The sequence below is a fragment of the Taeniopygia guttata genome, chromosome 1 (assembly GCF_048771995.1).
Source record: "Taeniopygia guttata chromosome 1, bTaeGut7.mat, whole genome shotgun sequence".
NCBI lineage: Eukaryota > Metazoa > Chordata > Aves > Passeriformes > Estrildidae > Taeniopygia > Taeniopygia guttata.
The window spans coordinates 74,535,067-74,556,268 of NC_133024.1; the positions used below are offsets into that span (position 1 = coordinate 74,535,067).

The 21,202-nt window shown below is 36.8% G+C and overlaps 1 protein-coding gene across 3 annotated transcripts in view; it reads left to right on the forward strand.

Annotated features, from left to right (window-relative positions):
- GPC6 (glypican 6) overlaps positions 1–21,202 on the forward strand; it is a 718,331-nt gene that overhangs the window by 383,516 nt on the left and 313,613 nt on the right. For all 3 annotated transcript variants that reach the window (XM_072931250.1, XM_072931246.1, XM_072931248.1), the window contains one exon: positions 7,449–7,840. In XM_072931250.1, coding sequence (XP_072787351.1) covers positions 7,449–7,840 — 392 coding nt within the window. The remainder of the gene's footprint in view (positions 1–7,448; positions 7,841–21,202) is intronic.

Here is a 21,202-nt window from a genome sequence, read left to right on the forward strand (position 1 = left end):
TTCAATCCCATAGACGCCTAAACCCAGGCTGAGATTTCTGCCTCCAAAGCCCAGTGTCACTGCTGTCACATTGTGGCTGATCACCCCATTATAAATGAAAGTCTATGAAGGTTTCAGTGTTTTCCTCTGGCCAGCCAGAGGGTCCTTCCTCATGTGTGACTCCTTCCTGCAGTCAGTTCAAGTTGTCTACTCTGAGAACAGATGTGAAGGCACACAGTGACTTCAGGGCCACATTCCTCCCCAGCAAAACTCCCGTGACCTCTGAACAGCACAGGAGTCTGGTGATAGCAAATACTGCCTCTGATTTCAGACCTGCTTGTCAAAAAATTACCTCCTTTTTTTTTTTTAATTTTTTTTTTTTCTAGACTGTAACATGTCAATTTGTTGTTAATTTTCCCCTGTGTCTTCTGGTCTATCTTATACTTCTTTGTATTAAGAGTCAACAAACTTCTAATACATTTAGAAGATGGTTGTGGATTATAGGCATGGCAAGGAATTTTCATACAAAATTTTTGACGCTAAATCTCTTTAACTATTGAACGGGGTGTTTAATAGCCTCTAGTGATATGTAGCAAAAAATGGTACAGTCTCTATATTTTAAAACAATTGTTGCACTGAGTCCCATAGTTTATATATTGTTAATATTTTCATGAAAGCTTTAAATGTTTTTCAGAAGAAACTGTGGTGACTCATGAATCTTTCATGAGGTGTTATGCATTTTTATGAACATATGATGTAAAATTCATCTTTCTGAAATTCACAGATATCCATGAAGTGCTACACGTCTCTCTTTGGTCATGGATATTCATGACAATACTACTTCTGTAAGCATTTAAATACCCTTTCATAAATATTCTAGAATGTAATCTTCTGATGGCATGTAACATTTTGCTTACATTTTATGAGTACTTCACTTTGGCATTTTCCACTTGATAATGAAAGCAGAACCTTCAGGGATAGTTATTGGTGTATATATAAACTATGTGTAAAACTATCTCATTGCTTTGTTTTTATTCCTAGTATTTTCTTTCTTTGTTATTGATCCAAGTTCAATTAATTCTTTGACGACATCTTGAGAATTTCAGGTTTCATATCTACATCCAAGGATATATTATCAGTATAAAGTACCACATGCAACAGAATCAAGATTCTAGAGTGCAGTAAAGACTTCAAAAAGGATATGCAATGTCTAATATTCCTTGTGTGAAACGTATGTGTTTCAGCTAGTTGCAGGAGTATCTGTACAGTCATTGGCAGGATAAAGTCTCCCTTTCATGCATACTCAAATGACCTTTTGCAGTGAAAGAACAGTAGATTTAGCAGTGAAGGTTGCACCTGCATCCCCTGAAGTTGCTGATAATCTTCTTATTGATTTTGGTGTTGCAGAATAAAGTCTTATAAGCCTTTATTGATGCATGGAATCAGCTTTGAGAAGATGACAGATCCTTTAACTCTGTGTTAATGTTAATTTGTACAATAGATCCTTTGTGCTTTGGCATTACATAATGCCCTAAATTCTTTGTCAAATTCTTTCCCATTCTGATAATGGCATTTTAGGTATAAAAAACAGCATAGCTTGTCTCCCTTTTTCATGCACTGGATCCACCCTGTCCAACCCAGACCATCATAGCTGTGTTTGTGTTTCTTTCCCATCCTCATGTCCCCCACTTTAGCTTAGGACAGTCCTGTTTGCATTGTCCCTGTGATTCACAGTGGGGAGTGGTTAAGGATGAAGCCTCAGTGGTTTCCCTCCCCCGTATCTCATTCTTTTCTTGCAATATCCTGACCCATAAAGGGGGAAGAAGTCACAAACTCTGGATAGGAATCAGGGAGAAGATCACAGTGAGTTACCTGCTGTTACCAAGTCTTGCAGTAGTCTGAGAAATGGAGGGATTAAAGAGGGAAGAGACTCTCATCTTTACTCATAACCTTTGAGACTGCACTTCTAAAAAATTTAGCAGCATCCAAAAGATTTTTTGGATTAAAAAGATTTTTTAATATCATGTTGTTTACAAGTCTGGAACAGTCTAGAAAGCTATCCATTAACAGATAGATAATTTCACACATACCTAAAACATAACTTGATTATATAAATGACCTATTCTGAAATTTGCAATTATAGGGCACATTTATTTATATGACTTGTATTTTTTGGCTTTAAATGCATTGTATATATATTCAAAATTAGTTAAAAAAGGAGAGCAATTTTCAGCAAATATCATCACTCTGCAGATTTTGTTTTTTTCTAATGGAAGATGAAATTTGTTTCCAAGTTGTGACTTTTGAGTGTTTTTAAAGGTCAAAGCTATACAGAAATTTTAAAATTAGTTATTCAGGCTGACTAAAAAGTAATACCAGTGACCTGGTAGCCTTATGCAAGCAATTTGTTTGCTCTGGAATATGGAACAAATGTAATGTCAAAACTGAGGAAAAAAATAATCTGCTGTAAATACTCTCCTACAGCAATTTTTTTCTCAATCAGGAAAAAATTGAGTTCTTTTGGCTTTGTAAGGTTATTTATTGTTTAAAGAAAGTCTCCGGAAACCTAAAGCAGTTGGAAAATGGCATAAAATCCATGGAGGTTAATTTCACTTGAATTTCCTTTAGATAAATCACAACTTTCACTAATTGATGCCATTGTGGGATATCTTTAAAGAAAGAGCCAAGAATAAAGCCTTAGCAACAAGAAATATAAAGATTTCACCAAATAAAAGGATGAAGATTTCACCAAAACATTTTTGTTTAATTAGTGGCTGCCTGAACAAACACAGACAGAAATAGGATGCAGGAAAAGGCTGACACTGGTATTTGTAATGAATGCAAGTATCTGTACCTAAAAACCCCCCAAGACTCTTTCTCTCAAAAGGCATTGTCCATTTTCATGAATTCTGATATTCTCTTACCAGCAGCCTTATTAGGACTGGGAAGTTCAACAGTTTGCAATAAAGTTAGATACACCAAGTGTGCACAGGGTGTAAATACATGCACATCTTCACAATAAGTGGTAGATCATGGTAGAATGGTAAAGACTGGTAGAATTTACATATCTAAATCCTTAGAGCTCTTGGAAAAGCAAGGCCCCCACAAGAAGGAAAACAAGGCTATGGGGGGAACTGCCAGTAGGGTTTGGGTGTTATTAGTCAATGGTAGATGAAATTAGGATGTAACCCTGAGCAATGTTTTATATAAAGAATGATGTAAAATCAGGCATATATCTCTGTCCAGAGCTCTGTGCAGCTGAGCTGGTTTTTTCTCAGCTAACAGTGTATCAGGTGCACCATAGTATGTCTTAGGTCACAAATTCTGCTAAAAACAGAATATACGATAATTAAATGAAATTATCTTTTTTGTCTTTTTGGTCTTAGAGCTTATTAATGTATATTATGTTTTAGGAATTAGAAAACAAACTCTTTCAAGCTTTGCATCTTGTCCCACAGTCAGACATTGCTTTTGCTTATTGCAGAGGAAAAGAAAATGCAAGGGAACTTACCAGGTTGGGAATGATCATAGGATATCCACTCCAACATAATCCAAATCTGTGTCTGTAAAAATTGCCTCTAGGTATTTGTGCATATATTTTGTTAAAAGCAATTATTACATCAGTCATGCTGCAATATTATCCCTAATCTTGATCCACTGATTTACGGTGACTACTAGTTATCACTTTGGAAATAGACCAGGTCCCATGTTGAATTGTATTATGGTACTGGTTTCCCTATGTCAAAGTAGCATGAGAATGTCAACTTGCAGTTGGCAAAGTACTGTGAGAGCTAACAAGACATTATTTTCAATCTGTGAACAGTTCCTACCTTTCAGTAATGGACTCTAGAAATTCTGCCCTTTCACTTTGTGACTGAGTTATCTTATCATGGCCAAAATATTTTAAAACAATTCAGACTTCATTTGTAGACTGTTACTATCTGTCTTGCATCCTAAGTTTATAAGTAATGTTTAAAAATGAAAACTAACTGAAATGTGATCCATGTACTGGAAACCCACCATTTAAGCATAAACAGAGCATGTAATGGCTTGCAATAGCAATCTTCTCTCCATCTTTTCAGTATCTCAGTGTGCCTTAGACCTTATTCTTTTCAACTACCTCGTAGAAGTGAACAGGCTTCCTAAGATCCTTAGGTTAATAAATTAAATCTGTATGCAAACATGTTGGCAACAAAAGACATACATAGGACATATACTGTAATATGAATGAATCATCACTTAAAATTAGGAAAAATTATTTCCAGCATTAACATCGCTCATGACAACTTATTTTGGCAGCAAGAAAAAAAATCACAAGATATATATTTTAAAACACTGCACAGCTCTGTCTCATATGGATTCTCCTCTCCCACCCTAGTACTTGAGTGCCTTCCAGAAGCACATTAAGCAACATGACTAATGTCTCTCTCATCTTCATTCTTTTACTTGAAGCTGAAAAATTACATTCGTTTTCAAAAACTACCTGCAAGTTGATGAAACATCATCTTTGCAATGAACATAAATTTTTTACATTACTGTGAAGACCATGGCAAAATTCAACCTTTGCAGAAGCACATGCAGTAAGTGAACAAGTGCTCAGTTACGTCAGGACACAGTTTCTATACATAAGCACTGCAAAGCGGACTACCTTCTTGATATATGGGAGATTTGCAGACTAAAACAGCAAGCAATCCTTCACAGCAGCGTTCATTTTGCTGGATGTGAGTTGATAGAGAAATTAGCACTACATGGGAGATCTCTTTCTGTCTGGAGCTAAGAAGGTATCCAATTTTGTAGTTGCTGTTGATTTATTATTCTGATCCTGCATGGGGTTACTGATGCAGATAGCTCTCTTAACTGTCTTTTGTGTCAAAGTGTACACAAGACTACACTCCAACTTTTTAATAGCATAATTTACCTTCAGGAGTAACAGTAAATTATGCCTCAAAGACTAGAGACCTGTAAGAAGACCAAAAATTAAATAAATGTGCTGTTGTTGAGAGGACATTATCTTTCCTACAGAATTAATATGTATGGCTTCACATTTGGGACTAGCATGAAATCTCTACTGGAAATGTTTATACCACAGTATAAATAAAGATTGTGACCAGCATGGACCGCATTGTGCTGGATGCTGTACAAGCAGAGAATAAATATCTACCCTTCCCTGAAAAGTTTGGTTGGCTTCCAATGAGCTGACTATGAGACTGCTAAATAATACACCCACACAAAGAAAGAATAAACTAATAATCTCAGACAAGAAGAGCTGTCAGCAAACTCAGTTAAGCTTTTCCGTGACTGACTTATGCGGTGTCATGATCCTTTAAAATAGAGAGTGGGATTCCCAGTATAGCTATGGATTGTGAGGAGCCAGCATGTGAGTTGTTTATAGCAGCCTCCCAGCATATATAGGCTGTTGTCATTCAATTGCACTGGTGGAAAAGCCTGTCTCCAGCCTTAAAACAAATTTTAATTTGAGCCCCAGATTCTCTGCCATGTTTTTGCTTTCTGGATTTTCTGACTGGAGAATTAGATGTATTCAGCAGTGCAGTCAGTGTGCATTATTTCTGAAAGAAGAAATGCTGAATGTACAAAATAGTAATCATGGTGATTTAGATGTCAAAGACACCACTAGATCAGGGCTAGCAGTGAAAAACAACTTTTTTCACTTTATTCTTAAACAGAAGCCTATATGTTGTAGAATTCTAATTATTTTATTTGGCAACAAAATTTTTATTGTGGATGTCTTTTTTTTTTTCCTTTTTTTTCTTTTTTTTTTCCTTTTCCCTACATAAACTGTTTGGAAAAAGCATATCCATTCCAAATGCAATTTAGTCCTTCTGAAGAGCTGCAGTTTTAATGACAGTTTAGACGTTTATATATTTATTAGACTATATTTTCCCTTTAATAAATGCTTTGATGTAGCAAGTATGTTCTAAGTGTTCTGTGAGACATTTCCATAATAACCCCTTTCCAGTTATCTGGGAGATCAAAGGCTGCAGCTCTGCACAACTTCTGCTAAAAATAAGAGATTCTTTTCTTACTGCGTCTTTGTAGACTGGTCCACAGTATTCGATGGATTATGCTTTCATCTGACACAGTTGCAAACCCTCAAATTTAGTGTGGATTTTTTCTTGCTTAGTCTTAATTTTTGTCCTGTCTTTAACATTGCAGTGGTTCTGCATTTTTGTAGGTCACTGTAGCCATAGCAGTGCCCTGTGTTAAAGGACTACTGACATCATAGCACTAGCCAAGAGTGTGAAAAGTCAGCACATCCCTGCAGTTAGCACACATACGTGTCTATGGGCAGTGACCACAAATTAAGAATCTGGTATTCCAGACTTGGTGCGTGATGAATCCTGCTTCACTTCAAATCATTTAATTGTAGCAAATATATATTTTGCCAAAGGTTTGGCCATCTCTGCCTTGCTGTCTGCAATGCTTCATTTACAAACCACAGCAGTTACAGTACTCTTTTCCAATAAGATTGACAGCAAGCCATGTAAAAAGATGGGATCTTTTGAAAGCCAGGAGATACTATGCCTGCTTTGGTCAGCTGGGTTTAAAGAACTGTTGTACATGCTCAGTGAATTTTTTGGGCAATCCTAAGTACCATATTGCAATTTAAAAATCTGAACAGAAGAGATGATTACATATTTCTACTTTATCCCATGGGCTCAGTTTCCAGTAAGAATAATTTCCACAAGTCAAAATTTAGAAATAGTTTATGATTTAGACCTCAGTAGATAAAAGGCACCAAAGCAGTTGTCTGAAATCCTTTCAAGAAAACCTTAATGCTTGCATCTCCAAAATAAACAACCAGCACAGACTGGAATTAGTATGATAGTTGTGACATGACTGGTGGAGGATTCTAGCACTGCTCTTCAAGAGAGTAAAAAATTATTAAACATACTAACATTTTTTACCATTACTTAGACATGTGACAATTTTAAGAAGGATCCTTCTAATTTCCACTGAAGTTTCTTTCAAGTTCTTTTCAAGAATGTATGCAAATAAGAGTTCAGATTTATTTCCACGGTTTGCTTCTACACCGTAAAGGCTTGATCAAAGTGGAATCTAAATTCTAAAATCATTAAATTTGCAGTTAAATCATCATATTAGTGACTTTACTTTTAGCTTAGAGGATTTAGTTTAATGGTTGTGGAGGGATTGCTATGTTCAAATAGTATGTGAAGAAGTGGAACTACCCTCATTAATGTTCTTTTAAATGGGTTTTTCTGCTCAGTGTTATAGGTTCTACATCTTTCAATTGTGATAGGGAATTCAGTTTATTCTCTATTTTTCTTTACTTCTAAATAGATCTATTTCCCATCCAAATGATGCATTTCACTAGTAAAGTGCTGTGGTATCAACCTATTAAGACAAATTATGACGGGTTAGGAATGCAATAAGAAGACCCTTTGTACCTTACTATTATGGCCACTAACACCTGCTGGTTTTCCCCACAGAGTTTTTCCGAGAACTTCTGGAGAACGCGGAGCGATCCCTAAACAACATGTTTGTGCGGACGTACGGCATGCTGTACATGCAGAACTCTGAGGTGTTCCAGGACCTCTTCACGGAGCTGAAGCGCTATTACACAGGAGGCAACGTGAACCTGGAGGAAATGCTGAACGACTTCTGGGCTCGGCTGCTGGAGCGGATGTTCCAACTTATAAACCCCCAGTACCATTTCAGTGAGGATTACCTGGAGTGTGTAAGCAAGTACACCGACCAGCTGAAGCCCTTTGGAGATGTGCCCAGGAAGCTGAAGGTTCAAGTGACTAGAGCCTTCATTGCTGCACGCACCTTTGTTCAGGGGCTGACAGTAGGCAGAGAGGTTGCGAACAGAGTATCCAAGGTAATCTAAAATCAGGGTGGGGTTTTGGTAGCTTGAATTTGTTCTTAACTTGCCAGACAACTGAAATCTGTCTTTGTGCTTTTTTTTTCTTCTTTTCAGTACAAGGAAGTGTTTGGTTGGCTTTTATGCCTACCACAGTATCCATCCTAAATTCATAAACAGGGACAATGGTTGTTTTCAGTTCCTTCTGGGGATATTAAGGCAATATGACTGGAAAGCATTTCTCTGTGCTTAGGACACAGTGAAATACCAATATACATCCAAGTTATAGCATGGTAATGATTGTCATTTGTAATTCAAAACTAGCTACGTATATAAAAGATGGGGATTAGATCAGAATTTAAATGTTTCAAGCAAATTTCTTCTGCTGTTCATTAGGAAAGTACAGCCCTCACAGCATTCATTCATCATGCATCTGGGTGATGGATTTTGTTAGAAATGTCTAGTCATGTTTCTGATGAGAAAATAGACAAACAGTGACACCTCTGAAGCTTGAGCTTTCCCAAAGGAGGGTTTGACTCACATTTATTTTAGTTTTAATTATTTATCTATGCAAATATTTATGACAATTATAATCCTTGAGGGCTTCACATAATTAAGGAAAAACACATGCAAAAAGAATCCATCTGGGCACCACAAATGTGCCTGAATGACTTTCTCTTATACATTATTTCAAAATCAGGTATACTTTTCCGAATTGGTATTCCAGCTGCATAGTTCCTCTCCAATCTTGCTATTTCACAGTTCTTAGAGTGTATTTGGACCTTGAATTCTGAAATACTTTAATGAGATCCACTGTGAAATGCTCAAATACTCACTTCTGAACAATAATTGTGTGAGTAATTTGGATGCTTGGCCCATCCAATACTTTCCCACATTTACAAACCTAAGCCACTCCTCTGCCTCAAGAAAACCATCTAATTTGCTTCATTTAAACCCCATTCAGAAGGTGAGGTAGAGCCAATACATTGTACAGTAGAGTGCAACACAAGCACTCAACAAGACAAGGCTTTTGAACTTTTCTTAACCTGTATTATGTGATATTTTGCAATTACAAGTTGAGAAGCCATGGAGCTAGAAATGTAGTCAGGAAGGGAGAGCCTGATTTTATGTCTAGGAGACTGCATGGGAGAAAAAATGTAATTTTGAACTTAAAATTCAATAGATGAGATATGTGATCCTTGCTAGTCAGCTAGAACTAAAGTCTCTTCCTCCAAGTGCCTTTCTGAGCTTCCGGGTTGCCTTTCTTTGATTTCTGGCACTGTCAGTTCTTGCAGTCTTTCTGAATGGTGTCAGGGTATTGCTGTGAAACCCAGGCTGCCTAATCTATCTGGGGGCAGATGCAGCATTTTAGCCTCCAAACCTGCAGAATGCATATATCTACAGCCCCAGATTTCCTTGAAGAGCAATGGTGTCCCCGTGGCTCAGATTCTAAGTGAACATACAGAGCTCTGATGTCACTGTTGTCAGCAGGAATTAAGTCTTGCTAGATCAGACTGTAGAGAGTAAGCTGTGTAATTCATGTAATAGATGCATAATTTGTGAATCCCTCAAAGATTAAGGTTTTGAATTTTCTGCTGAGATGTCACTTTCCCTGTGTATGTACATGGCTGTACAGAATGTGCAGGTGTCTCCTCTGTCACATATCCAAGAAATGTTTTCCTCTCAGCCTCTGGGCTTTGGGTACATAAGTCCACTCAAGAAAAGGGTTTATAACAAGATCATTAAATTATCTTATGATCCTATAATGAGAACTGCTAGCTCTGCAATGATACAGTGGGTCTTTTCTTATTGTCAGTTGAAGATAACAGTAGTGCAATAGGGTTTCTGTTGTTTTTTGGGTTTTTTTTAACATGAATGAAACACTTTAAGCCATTGTTAAAAGGGTGGTGCAAGACACAACAGTGTAGACACATAGTGATGCTCCATTAGACTACTGTGTTAGTTTTTGACCCTTCTCATACAAAAAAATAACATTGATAAACTGGACCAAGTTACAATCAGTGGAGGCCACCATTATGATCTGGACTGGATTACCTGTCCTTGAGCCTGTGGGACTAGGTTTTCTTCATTGAAGTAGCCTTAAACAGGCTACTTCAAGGGCACAGCAGTTGCTCCTGGTGCCTCTAGGGAGGTCATTAAAGAAATGCAGCAGTGGGGCATGGTGTGATATGATGAGCGTGAGTTGAAGCATTTAGTCTTGTCCAGTCACAGCAGGCCCTAATAAAAATCCCATCCCTATCTTTCTTATAAATGCCCTTTAAGTGCTAGAAGGTTGATAGTAAGATCTGCCTGGAGCTTCTCTCCTCCAGGCTGAACAACCCCAGATCCCTCATGTCTTCATAGGAAAGGTGCTCCAGCCCGCTGACCATTTTTGTGGCACTCCTCTGGACCCAGTGCAACAGGTCCATATCTTTCCTCAGATGCTGAGAATTCCAGAGCTGGATTTATTAATCCAGGTGGGGTCTTCTCTGAGTACAGGTGACCTGCTGGTCACATTTCTTTAGGATAATTATCCTGTGGTCCTATTAAAAAACATAATAAAATCAACATTGTGCTTAAATGTAGAATACGCTTTGATTGCAGGACTAATTTTGATATTAAAATCTCAGTGGCTGTATTCATACCCACAGCATATGCAAAACAATTTCTGGCCTTAGGGATTTTGTGTTACATGCAGCCTGGTGAGGCAGATATGAAGAGCCCCAAGTGGCACCAAATATTCAAGGTCAATAATTGTCCTGTGGAAAGGCTGTGATTACTCTGAGAATTAATCGTTTGTTGCTATATCATAACTGTGGACTTTTATGTTGGTTTATCTACTGTAGAAAATGAAAAATCCTTTTCTTTAAACATAATTTTAAAAGACTAAAACCATTTCTTAGAGTTAGCATATAACTGCAACCAAAAATGAGATGGGTAAACATCTTTTGTTGCTATTTTGTAAGTCATACAAATTCAGCACAGATTTCTTTCTCATTGTACTCTAATATTGACAGATTCTGTGATAAGGATGCCACATCTGGATAAGTCAGGAGAAATTAATAAAGACAGGAAATGAAAGGAAGAACTGTTGCAGTTCTTCAATAAAATCCTTTGTCCATTCTCTGCTCTGGCTGGGAACAGAGGGGGATCTTCTACCTGTAACATCACAAGCTTAAAAGATTTTTTGCTTTCTATCTGTAGACCCATTATTTCACTGAACCGCCACTGACATAGAAAAATGTTGAGCCTACATCTTAAACACCATGAGAAAGAGTGACTAATGAGAAAGTTGGTAACAGCATCTCCTTCGGGCCTTTACTGTCTCACTGTTTTCTGGACCATTTCTGTAGAGGGTTGGTGGGTCACACACAAAGGATTTGTTCCCTCTCTAATGTCAGGGACATATCCTTTCTAAAGATGTTTCCTCAGAGAGGTTGTAACATCTGAAAACAATGCAGCCATTATATTCCTTGCAAAGGAGTTACACTTCCTTTTTTTTCAATGAAATGTGCGCTCAAGCACTCTCAAAGGAGACAACACATATCAGAAACCTTTCCCTCCTACAATAGGATTTTGTAGTTTAGCAATTTGCTTGTCAGTGAGGTTATAATTTAGTAAGTCACACTTAGATAAATGGGGAGGGAGGGTGGTTAGGACATCTTATTTTTGTAAATTTTTTTTTTTTATTATTATATTTTAGTTGCAAGCAGACACAGTTGCTTCCATCTGCCTGAAGTTTTATTACGCTGTTTTAGTTGAACAGTATTTTCAGGATCTCTAAGTCTATGTACAATTTTTAATCATCAGAGATTTTTTAATGTTTTTATTTCTTATTCTAATGCATTAAATTTCTCAGTGCTATGTTGCTATGCTGCTTAAATCTTCACTCAGTGCAGTATATTTCCACTGGCTTGAATGGACCAGCTTGCTAAATTATATAAATATTCTAGAAAGTTATATAGGCATATGAGCAAAAAGGTATTATTTTTTAAATTGAGAAAATTAACTCTTCATTTAAATCAATTTCCTAAAAATATCTCAAGTTGAAAAGGCCCTGTAAAAATCATTGAATCCAAGAATCCAACTCCTTGCTGCTTGCAGGACTAAATAGAAAAAAAACCATATGACTAAAAGCTTTATCCAGATGCTCTTTGAACTCTGACAGACTTCGTTCCATGACCTCTTTCCTGGGGAGACAGTTCCAGTTAGCAGCCATCCTCTCAGTGAAGAACCTTTTCCTGATATCCAATCTGAACTTGCCCTGATGCAGGTTCAATATATAATATTCAATATACAACACCAGAACTGCCATTTTGGGTATGTCAAAAGTCTATTTAGTTGATTTACCTCAGTGGCAGTAGTTTAAAGGTCAGTATAGGAGCAGAGCTTCTCAACTAGTATACTTTCTTAAGCTGCAGGTAGTAGATGTTTATGGACATTTTGAACTACATTTTCAGAAATAATTAGGTAAATTTTCTACTACCTGTTTTTTCAGTACTTTGTTAGGTTCTAAAAACCTGGCTTTTCTGTTTTGATACCTTTTGGTTTAAAAAAAAATAGTTTTGTCCTTCCCTGTTCCTCTGTAAAAATATAGCATATTAACATGTTATCAACTTTTTTTTCCTAGATAAAATAAACAAATAAACTAAATAAAAACAAAACAACAAAACAAACAAACAAACAAAAACAAACAAAAAAATAAAACCCCACGAGCCTTCCTGACAAGCTGAGATTTAGCATCTTAAGCTGGAGAAGCTGCTGAAAATATTTCTGCAGTTGCTCTCAGTTGTGATTACCAATAATGTGAAAGAAAAGACATATGCATACTTTCCACGTTCATCTTTTACAGTGTCTGAGCTCTGGACACGTTGTGAAAAAATAATGCTAAGTTATTCTCTCTGACTTTAAACAAAGCATTCTCAGTTATCTTAATAATCCCCTTCAACTGTCACTGAGTGGTACAGGTGTAAGCAGAAAAACACATGGGGAATTAAAATTCTTAAACAGAAGGGTTCAGGATTTCCAGGTGCATGTGATTCCTGAAATACTTTTCCCAAATATATTAACAGCTGAATTACAACAATTATGACTCAGTCTTTCCTTGGGAAGTGGTTCTGTTTTATACATGTGGTGTTTGCTTCATAACTCTTCCTTATTTAATGAAAAAAATAATCTTCATTGGCTCTTGCACTAAACCTGCCCCACTAAGAACAGCAGGTGAGTGCAGAATACTTTTATTTAAAGAGATCTAGGGATTTAGTTATTGTTTGCTAGTTTTGCTTTTCTCTAAGATTGGCCATTTCGTGGTTTGCTTTTTTGTGTGAATTTGAGCACTTTCTTCCCATTGTATATTTGGATTAGGAAAAGAAGAATTGTTCTGAGTTTGGCTTTGACTTTCACACTTGAAAATTCATGCTACCAGCAACTAAAGTAGTTTTTATACCAGGAGTAAAGTGAAGCTTAGCTCAGGGGCATCATTAAGAGCAGTTAGTGATTTTGTTAGTGGTATGAACATCAAAGATTTGTGACCCAGCCACTAAGAACTTATTTCATTAATGCATTTAAATATTAATTATCATTTATTACAAAATAAAAAGAGGTTGTTACAATACTTTTCTCATTGTATGGCATAGGCTATATATCTCCTTCTTTTTAAACCAATTAAAGCCATTCATCCCCTGAATATTATTAAATTATATTAATTTCAGACTTCTTATTAGGAACCTGGTGATATATGAGCAAAGTGAAATAAATTCAGTAATACAATTATGAGGTTAAACCTAAGATTAGTAGTGAAAACCAGTCTCTAGTAATTGCCTGTGATTACTTCTACTTGCAGAATGCCAGGCCTCTGCTTTTCTAATGCGTTGAATCAATATTCTTACAAACTCTGCTTTTCATGGTTTATAAATAAACATTCAACATTTTGTGAGAGGTATAAATAAAGGCCAATATTGAATGACACAGTGATTCAGAATGTAATTATTGCAGGGGGGAGGGAATATGACATGGTGATAAGTCAGGTAATTAAAAGCCAAAACAAATTATACTTTAAGCCTGGAAAATGCGATTTGCAGGGTGTGACAGATAAAAAGCTATGTGTCCTGTATATTTTAGCTTCATTGGCTGAAGAGATTTGGCTTGTTAAAGCCACAGAAGGAAAGGAAATCTAAAAAGACTGTGGTTTTCAGCTTTAATCCTCAGTTTAAACTGTTGGTTTAGGAACAGCCCAGCTGAGCAAACAGAGCTTTTATGATTGCATCTCTGTCTGTTGTTTTAAAGCTTTTTTCAGTCACTAATTCTTTGAGTTTTCATTGAGTTAAAATATATTTACAAGAACCGGATCACACTGTGACATGAATGGGACCACATTCTTTTATAATTTTCCTCTCCCTTGGTGTTCCTCAGGCAGGGAGTCGAAGGATTATCCAGCCAGGGGAGTTTCAGAGCTCTAATGTGTCTGTGGCACAAAAGCAGGAGTGAATTGTATCCACACTTGAGTTCTTTCTGGGAAGTATCCTTTGAACTGAGGTTCAGCTGTGCTGAATATCTTTCCTTCTTTATGGGAAAGAAAAGGCACATAAACTGATCTAGTTAATTGCACACATTTCATGGAGTAATGAAACAAATGCCTTCCAGATATTCCAGACATACTGCAGGTGCACTGTTCTATTTTCCACTTTGTGTGCACTGGAATCATCAGATGTTCCAGAAGAGCAGTTCAGGAGAAAAGGCCTAAGATGAAAAAGCAGCTTCAGCAAAAAGAAAAGGGCAGTAGGAGGTCTACAAAAGCTGTGGTCTATGTCCTACCTATGAGAATTGTCAGATATAATCCAGCCTAGCCTCTCCATTTCATGTCTTTAATTCATCTACCTTGGTATTGAACTTAATAACCCAAGTTTAACTGAGTCATGTTGCTAAGTAAGAAAGTCAGTCTTGCTGAGTATCCCTCTAGGTAGGCCTGCAGTTTGGGTTTATTCCTACTGTGTGCCACATCACACCTCAGAATCCAAAGCAATCCCGTCTTTTTGGATTTTTCATTCATAAACAGAGGTCTTCTGATTGCAGTTCCTTTGCTCACTTTGTGGTTTGGGTTTTGCTCAATGCCTACTGCATTGTAAATACCCTTTAATTTAGCTTTGCATGAAACTTCTAATGATAAATTAAGAACTGTAATGAGACTATTTTAGTTTAACAACATTATTAAACACTGTCATGAGCCATTAGAAAAATAATTGTTTTAATCAAGGTTTTGTGCAGGATTGCTGAAATGCACATTTTGCACACAACTGTTCAAAATTCTCACATCAGATCTATTTACCATCTGAAAAATATGTTGATATGGCATCTGAAGAAAATAGATTAAGAAAAAAAATTAGAACTTTTTCAGACACATTCCTGGGAAAAAAAGGATGTATCCTAATGTATATCATGATACGTGGTCAAGTCATGATAAAAGTAATGGTGAAGAAACAAAGCTTGACTAAGAGCTGGCTGACACCACTGTATTTAGAAATTCTCAATTAATCTTACAACAGGTTTTAGATTTTTGCTGTTTTAGCACAGGGAAGTGAAAGAAAATTCAGAGGAATCATATGGAAATAAAAAGGAGATTAGGTCTGAAGGTTAAACAATGCAAGGGGATCTAGATCACCTTACAACTTGCTGACTTTTTAGAATGACTCCTTTTACAGGTTATCTTAATTCTGTGTCAGAGACAGCCCAGGGAAGCTCTGGTTTTCAATCATGATTTGAGAAAAGCAATCAATTTTATTTCTCATGTGTGCCGGAAGCAGAGAACAAATTCTAATAGGTTATTTGCCTTTCAGGTTTCTATGGAAAACATTATCCAAGAAACTATCTGTTTACCTAAAATGCATCAGGAATACTAACTGCAATTTAAATTCATATCTGCTTAAGTGTTGCAGCCAACAAAGTTATCAGGAAAATAGTGAAGAAGTCAAATTTCTTTGAGACTTTCAGATAATAGTCTGAAATCAATAATGTGAATCTAAGTTAAAGTCTCAGTTATGCAGGGGTCAGTTACAATTGGCTTAATTGTCTGCTTAAGTCTTGCATCTCAAAATATATCTCAGGCAAAAAAGAAAAAAAAAAAAGGTGTGAACATAGGAATATAAAATGAAGAACTTAATTGTCAGGAAAATAATTCTGGTCATCTGTGAAATTTTAATCTTTCCGCATACTCCAGTGTCTGCTTCTTATGGGAGATTTTATGACACAAGATTGCTGAGTTTTTTCCATAATCTTTTCTGGAAAAGATAAAATGTCACTTTCATTTTGTCCACATGTTTAAGGACATCTTTGCTCTTGCTCCTTCTTCTCTTTTCCTCCTTCTCATTTTGTTTTATTTTTAGGCCCTTAAAAACAATTGAGTTCTTGAGAAAAAAATTAAATGTACCAGACCAAACTGGGGAAAAAAAGAGCTTTGATTAAGGTGAGAGGATTTAGCTGACCTCAGATGAACACCTGTCACCTTTAAGTGGCCAAGAGCAGAAATTAAGAATATGGAGTGAGGATTTTAATGCAACAGATGCCTGCATGTCCTTCATAATGCTTTGGCATCCTTTGGCCACAGGTGTAAAAAACTTTGCAGTTGCCCAGCAGCTCAGTGCAGTTTTAACCTGCAAACAGCTTTCCCATTCTTGAAAATGTTTTTTCTTTTAAAACTGCCAGAGATGTTTTGATATTCTGGACTGTCCCAATACTGTGCAAGTCTGACTTTGATTTTAGAAGGTTTAGCAATTTTGTACGAATACAGCAGTGAATAAATTGCTGTATTTCTTCAGGAAGCACATACGGGCTCTCTACTTAACCTGCACTTACATTATTTCAGTATCAATCAGCAACAGAATTGCATTTACACTTGCCAATTGTGTTCTTCATCTCACAGTGTTTTCATTCATGTTCATGTGTTGGCATTATCTGTAGATCCAGAAGTGAGTGTGTATGAGACAATTGCTGGCAAGCTGACAAAGCTGAGCAGGACTAGTGCACTCTAACTTGCATTTCTTGAGTCAGGTCTCTGCATACTGAGTTGTTATGCAGAACCATCAGCAGCTCTGTCCACAGAGGAGACAATCTAATTGTGCTATTTCAAATGGAGGTTTTATGCACCTAATTGGCAGAGAGAAGCCTGAGCTGCCAAAGATATTATCTGAATCTCACAAAATCACCTTAAGTGTTTAAACAGTACCAGAAAGCGAGAAATTACAACCTATGTTCTTTTTTCCTCCAGCAATTTACTGATTCTCGGAGTTTCACCACTATCTGTAGATGTGATGGAACACCAAGTCAGCTGCTATGAATCCTGTTTTTCAGACATGTGCCAAAACAAGTGAATGCATATGGATCTAAGTGTTTGGTCGTCTCTCTCTGGGGAATGCAATAATTGACCTGCTTCAGTCTGTGGCATCCAAGCTGCATTAACTCACTCCAGCTCAAGCCTAGGAGCCATGGAAACTTGTATGGAAAAGCTGCTCAGCTCAACTACTGCCTTCTTTTAGGTCTAAGGTCTTCTATAGAAATTTGGTTGGATCCGGCCACAATGCTTTTTATACCTGCCTATTTCCTAGTCAATGAAAGAATTATTAGAGGTATTTATTTGTCTGATTTCTTCAGGCTAAATCTATGTGTTGTTGTTGCTGTCTTTACTTGATTATGTTAATATTAGAATGCCATTCATTGTTTATTTGAAACAACTATTTAATTTTGTGTGCTACTGTGCAAAGGATAGCATGAATGAGGGAAAAAATCAGTTTTTCCTCCAAACTGAGCGTTACTTTTGAATTTGCACTGACATTTTCTTTTAATAAGTGGTGGCTACTTTAACAGTTAGGTTGAAATGCAGCAGAGAGACAGCTCACAGCACACTGGTGTCTTTGGTCCTCGAGATCTTAAGGTAAACTTCAAGATAAACTGATGCCACATAGGATGTAGGAAGACAGAACCAAAAGATGTTCAGAAAGTACCTGGAAACCTTCCCATCATGAGTAAGGTGTAGTTTTATAGGAAAAATAAGCCACCGTGTATCTTTCATCATCTCACCTCTGTTTGTAAGTAACAGTGCAGATCTGCTTTTCAAGGACATCAAGATTTCTTTTCAAGAAATCAAAACACAAGAAAATCTGCCATCAGAAACTTTCACACTGGTCCTCAAAACTGAAGTTTTTTTGTGAGCCCTCTGAATGCTTTCTGGCTATAATTACAAGGTTAAAGAAATCTCTTAACACAACATTTTTTTGTGTTACAGAATTTTTTATATATCAACAACATCTAAAATTATGATAGAATATGCCAAATGGAAATTAATGCGATTCAGATTTTCACTCAAAGCAGAGTTAAAATTTTGTTTGAAGAATGTTTGCAGATTTATTTATACCCTGCAGTCTCCAAAGTTAACAGAGGAAGCTGGCTGCCAGTCTCTACCATTATGCAAATACTTTTTCTTCCATATGGTTACAGAAATATATTTTTAAAATATGAAATAATAATTTATACACCAAATTTTATTTAAAAAAAGAAAGGAGGGAGAGGAGTAGGGACAGTGAAATGTTAATACCAAAATGGCCCAACTATCTTACTGCTATCCTGACCTCAAAGAAAGCATCCTATGGCCATATCATATTTTCAGTCTGATTCCCTAAAATTGCTTTTGAGAGAAATGTCTTCTGCACTTAGACTATTACTGAAGAACTGTGAATATACATATATTCCTACAAGGCGTATTTTATATGTGAAAGTCTATCCTCTATTTAAGATTCAGTGTGTGCCTTCTGCTCTTCCTTCTACTTTCACTCCTTTTGACTGAATCAGTAAAAAGTACCTTATGTGAACTTGATTAGGCTATGATTGTTCAGATTTATATAAAATCAGGTTGAAAATAAAGGTCTTAGGGTAAAGGTCTTTACAGGGAGATTGAAGAACTTATTGGTGGAAACATTGCTGAGAAGATTTGGGTAGAATAAGAGATTTTCAGTCAGGAAATGACCATTTAAAGGCACAAGAACAGCACTACATGTAAACATAGATAAAATGTTTATAAACTATCTGTATGTAATATAATTTGCATAAATTCATCATAAGTGGAATTTCACACACGTGATATTTTAGTTTAACACACTGTAACAGTTGAATACATTTCTGAATCTTATAGCCTTACCTGTCTCCAGGAGCATGCCCCAAACAGGGGAGCACAGTGTTCACAGTTTCTAAGGGCAATTCCTGTGATTGCCAGTGAACTGAATATGGGCTGACAGTGTGCCCAGGTGGCCAAGAAGGCCAATGGCATCCTGGCTTGCATCAGCAATAGTGTATCAGCAATCAGCAGGACCAGGGCAGTGATTGTCCCCCTGTACTTGGCAGCGCTGAGGGCACACCTCGGGTACTGTGTACATTTGGGTTCCTCACTACAAACAGACACTGAGGAGCTAAAGCATGTTCAGAGAAGGGCAATGAAGCTGGCAAAGGCTGTGGAGAAAAAGTCCTGTGAGGACCTGGGGTTCTTTAGCTGGAGAAAATGAGGCTCAGTGGAGACATTATCACTCTCTGCAACCACCCAAAAGGAGGGTGTAGCCAGGTAGGGGTCACCCTTTTCTTCCAAGTATGAAGCAATGGAATGAAAGGAAATGTCCTCAAGTTGCACAAGGAAAATTTTAGATTGGATATTAGGAAAAACTTCTTAATGGAGAGGGTTGTCAAGCATTGAGACAAGCTGCCGAGGGAAGTGGTTTAGTCACCACATGCAGATGTGGCCCTCAGGCACATGGTTTACTGTATTAATTTAATGGTTGGAGTCAATGATCTTGAAGATCTTTTTCAACCCAAACAAATTCTATGAGTCTATCATTCTATACATACACACACACACACACAAAATTAATAAGCCTTGACCGATATATTGTATTAATAGTACTGATGTGGTGAGGTAGAACTGATGCAGTGGGGTGTGAAAAACACTAAGTTATTCTTGCTGCTGACTAAGAGATGACATGGAAGAGATTGTCACTTAGCAGGAAGAAGAAACATGTTAACTAAATGTATTGAATTATTTTCTTTTTTTGACTATCAAAATTATTTTCCTGGTGACTATGTATTGGTCCTTAGTAGGAAGAGTAAGTAGCTATCAAGGAAAGGTTATATTTCTATAAAGTGGTAGAGCTTACTGCTTAATCAAGTGATAATCTATTCCAGCACTTCTTTCTCTTATCTTGCCTTCACATTCCTGCATGCAGGCACACACAAAGACAGATTCCCAGGTGTCATGTTGGCAGCTAAAGTAGTGGGAGAACTTTCTGTATTGCACAAGAGGTGAACTGGATGATCTTCCTTTGCATGAACTTGTAGCTGTTGAGGTTCACTCACCTGTGCTTATGATCAAATATTTTCAAAATACTAATAGAAAGAGGGGACTAAAGTGTGTATAAGCCTATGAGGACCCAAACTAGCTGCAGGTAATGGCATAAAAATGTTACTATTTGAGCTTGTAGTGGCTGTGTTATTATCACCTGATAGGTATTTATGTATATATCATGAAATGTTGATGTATTTATACATAGATGACAGAAAGCACTACTCAGTCCAGTATTTTTGAAGGCAATCTTAATACAGAGGAAAAAATACAGTCAACAAATACAGAAAATTACTTTAGGTTTTCTGAACTACGTAGCTTTTGGTTTTTGTAGCTTTATTTTTGTCTTTTTGGATTAAAGCTGAAGCATTGTTCAGAGCCACACTTTCTTGCTCATTTTTATCAGTGACTAAGGACTCAATTATACTTTGCCATCAAGTTGATATCCTATAAAAACAGTGAGAATAAACAAATACATTCTGATACTGTTTCTATGATCTCTGCAGAAAATCAGGCATCTCCAGGGGAAAAAAATCACATCTTGTACATGCTCAATCATGTTCTAGAGTGGATATGCTCTCACCAGCAAAGGAGAGGGAACAGAGATCTAGAGAACTAGAGAACTAGAGGCCTTTTAATGCATGGACCAGCCTTTAACTAGTCCAAGGTAAAACTGCCCAATAAAGTGAACAACCCACAAACTTAACAAAACTTCCTTAAATGCAAAGATGGGAATTGCCTAAGGTGTGTTCCTTCTTTCACAGAAGTCCTAAATTCTTTCCTTTCCTTTTTGCACAACTGTAGAAAACACACCTGTGCATCTTACTTGTGATTTTTTTTTTAAATGGGCTTGTAGTTAATGTTTTTTTTTAATTACTCTATAAGTTTATATGTATTTGTTATGCTTAGGATCTCATTAGAGAAGTTAAGAATAGCGCACACACACTTCTTAAAAACCCAGAAGGTTAGTTTCTGCCTGACATGTAGATCTGTAGTTGTTATTCTTACAA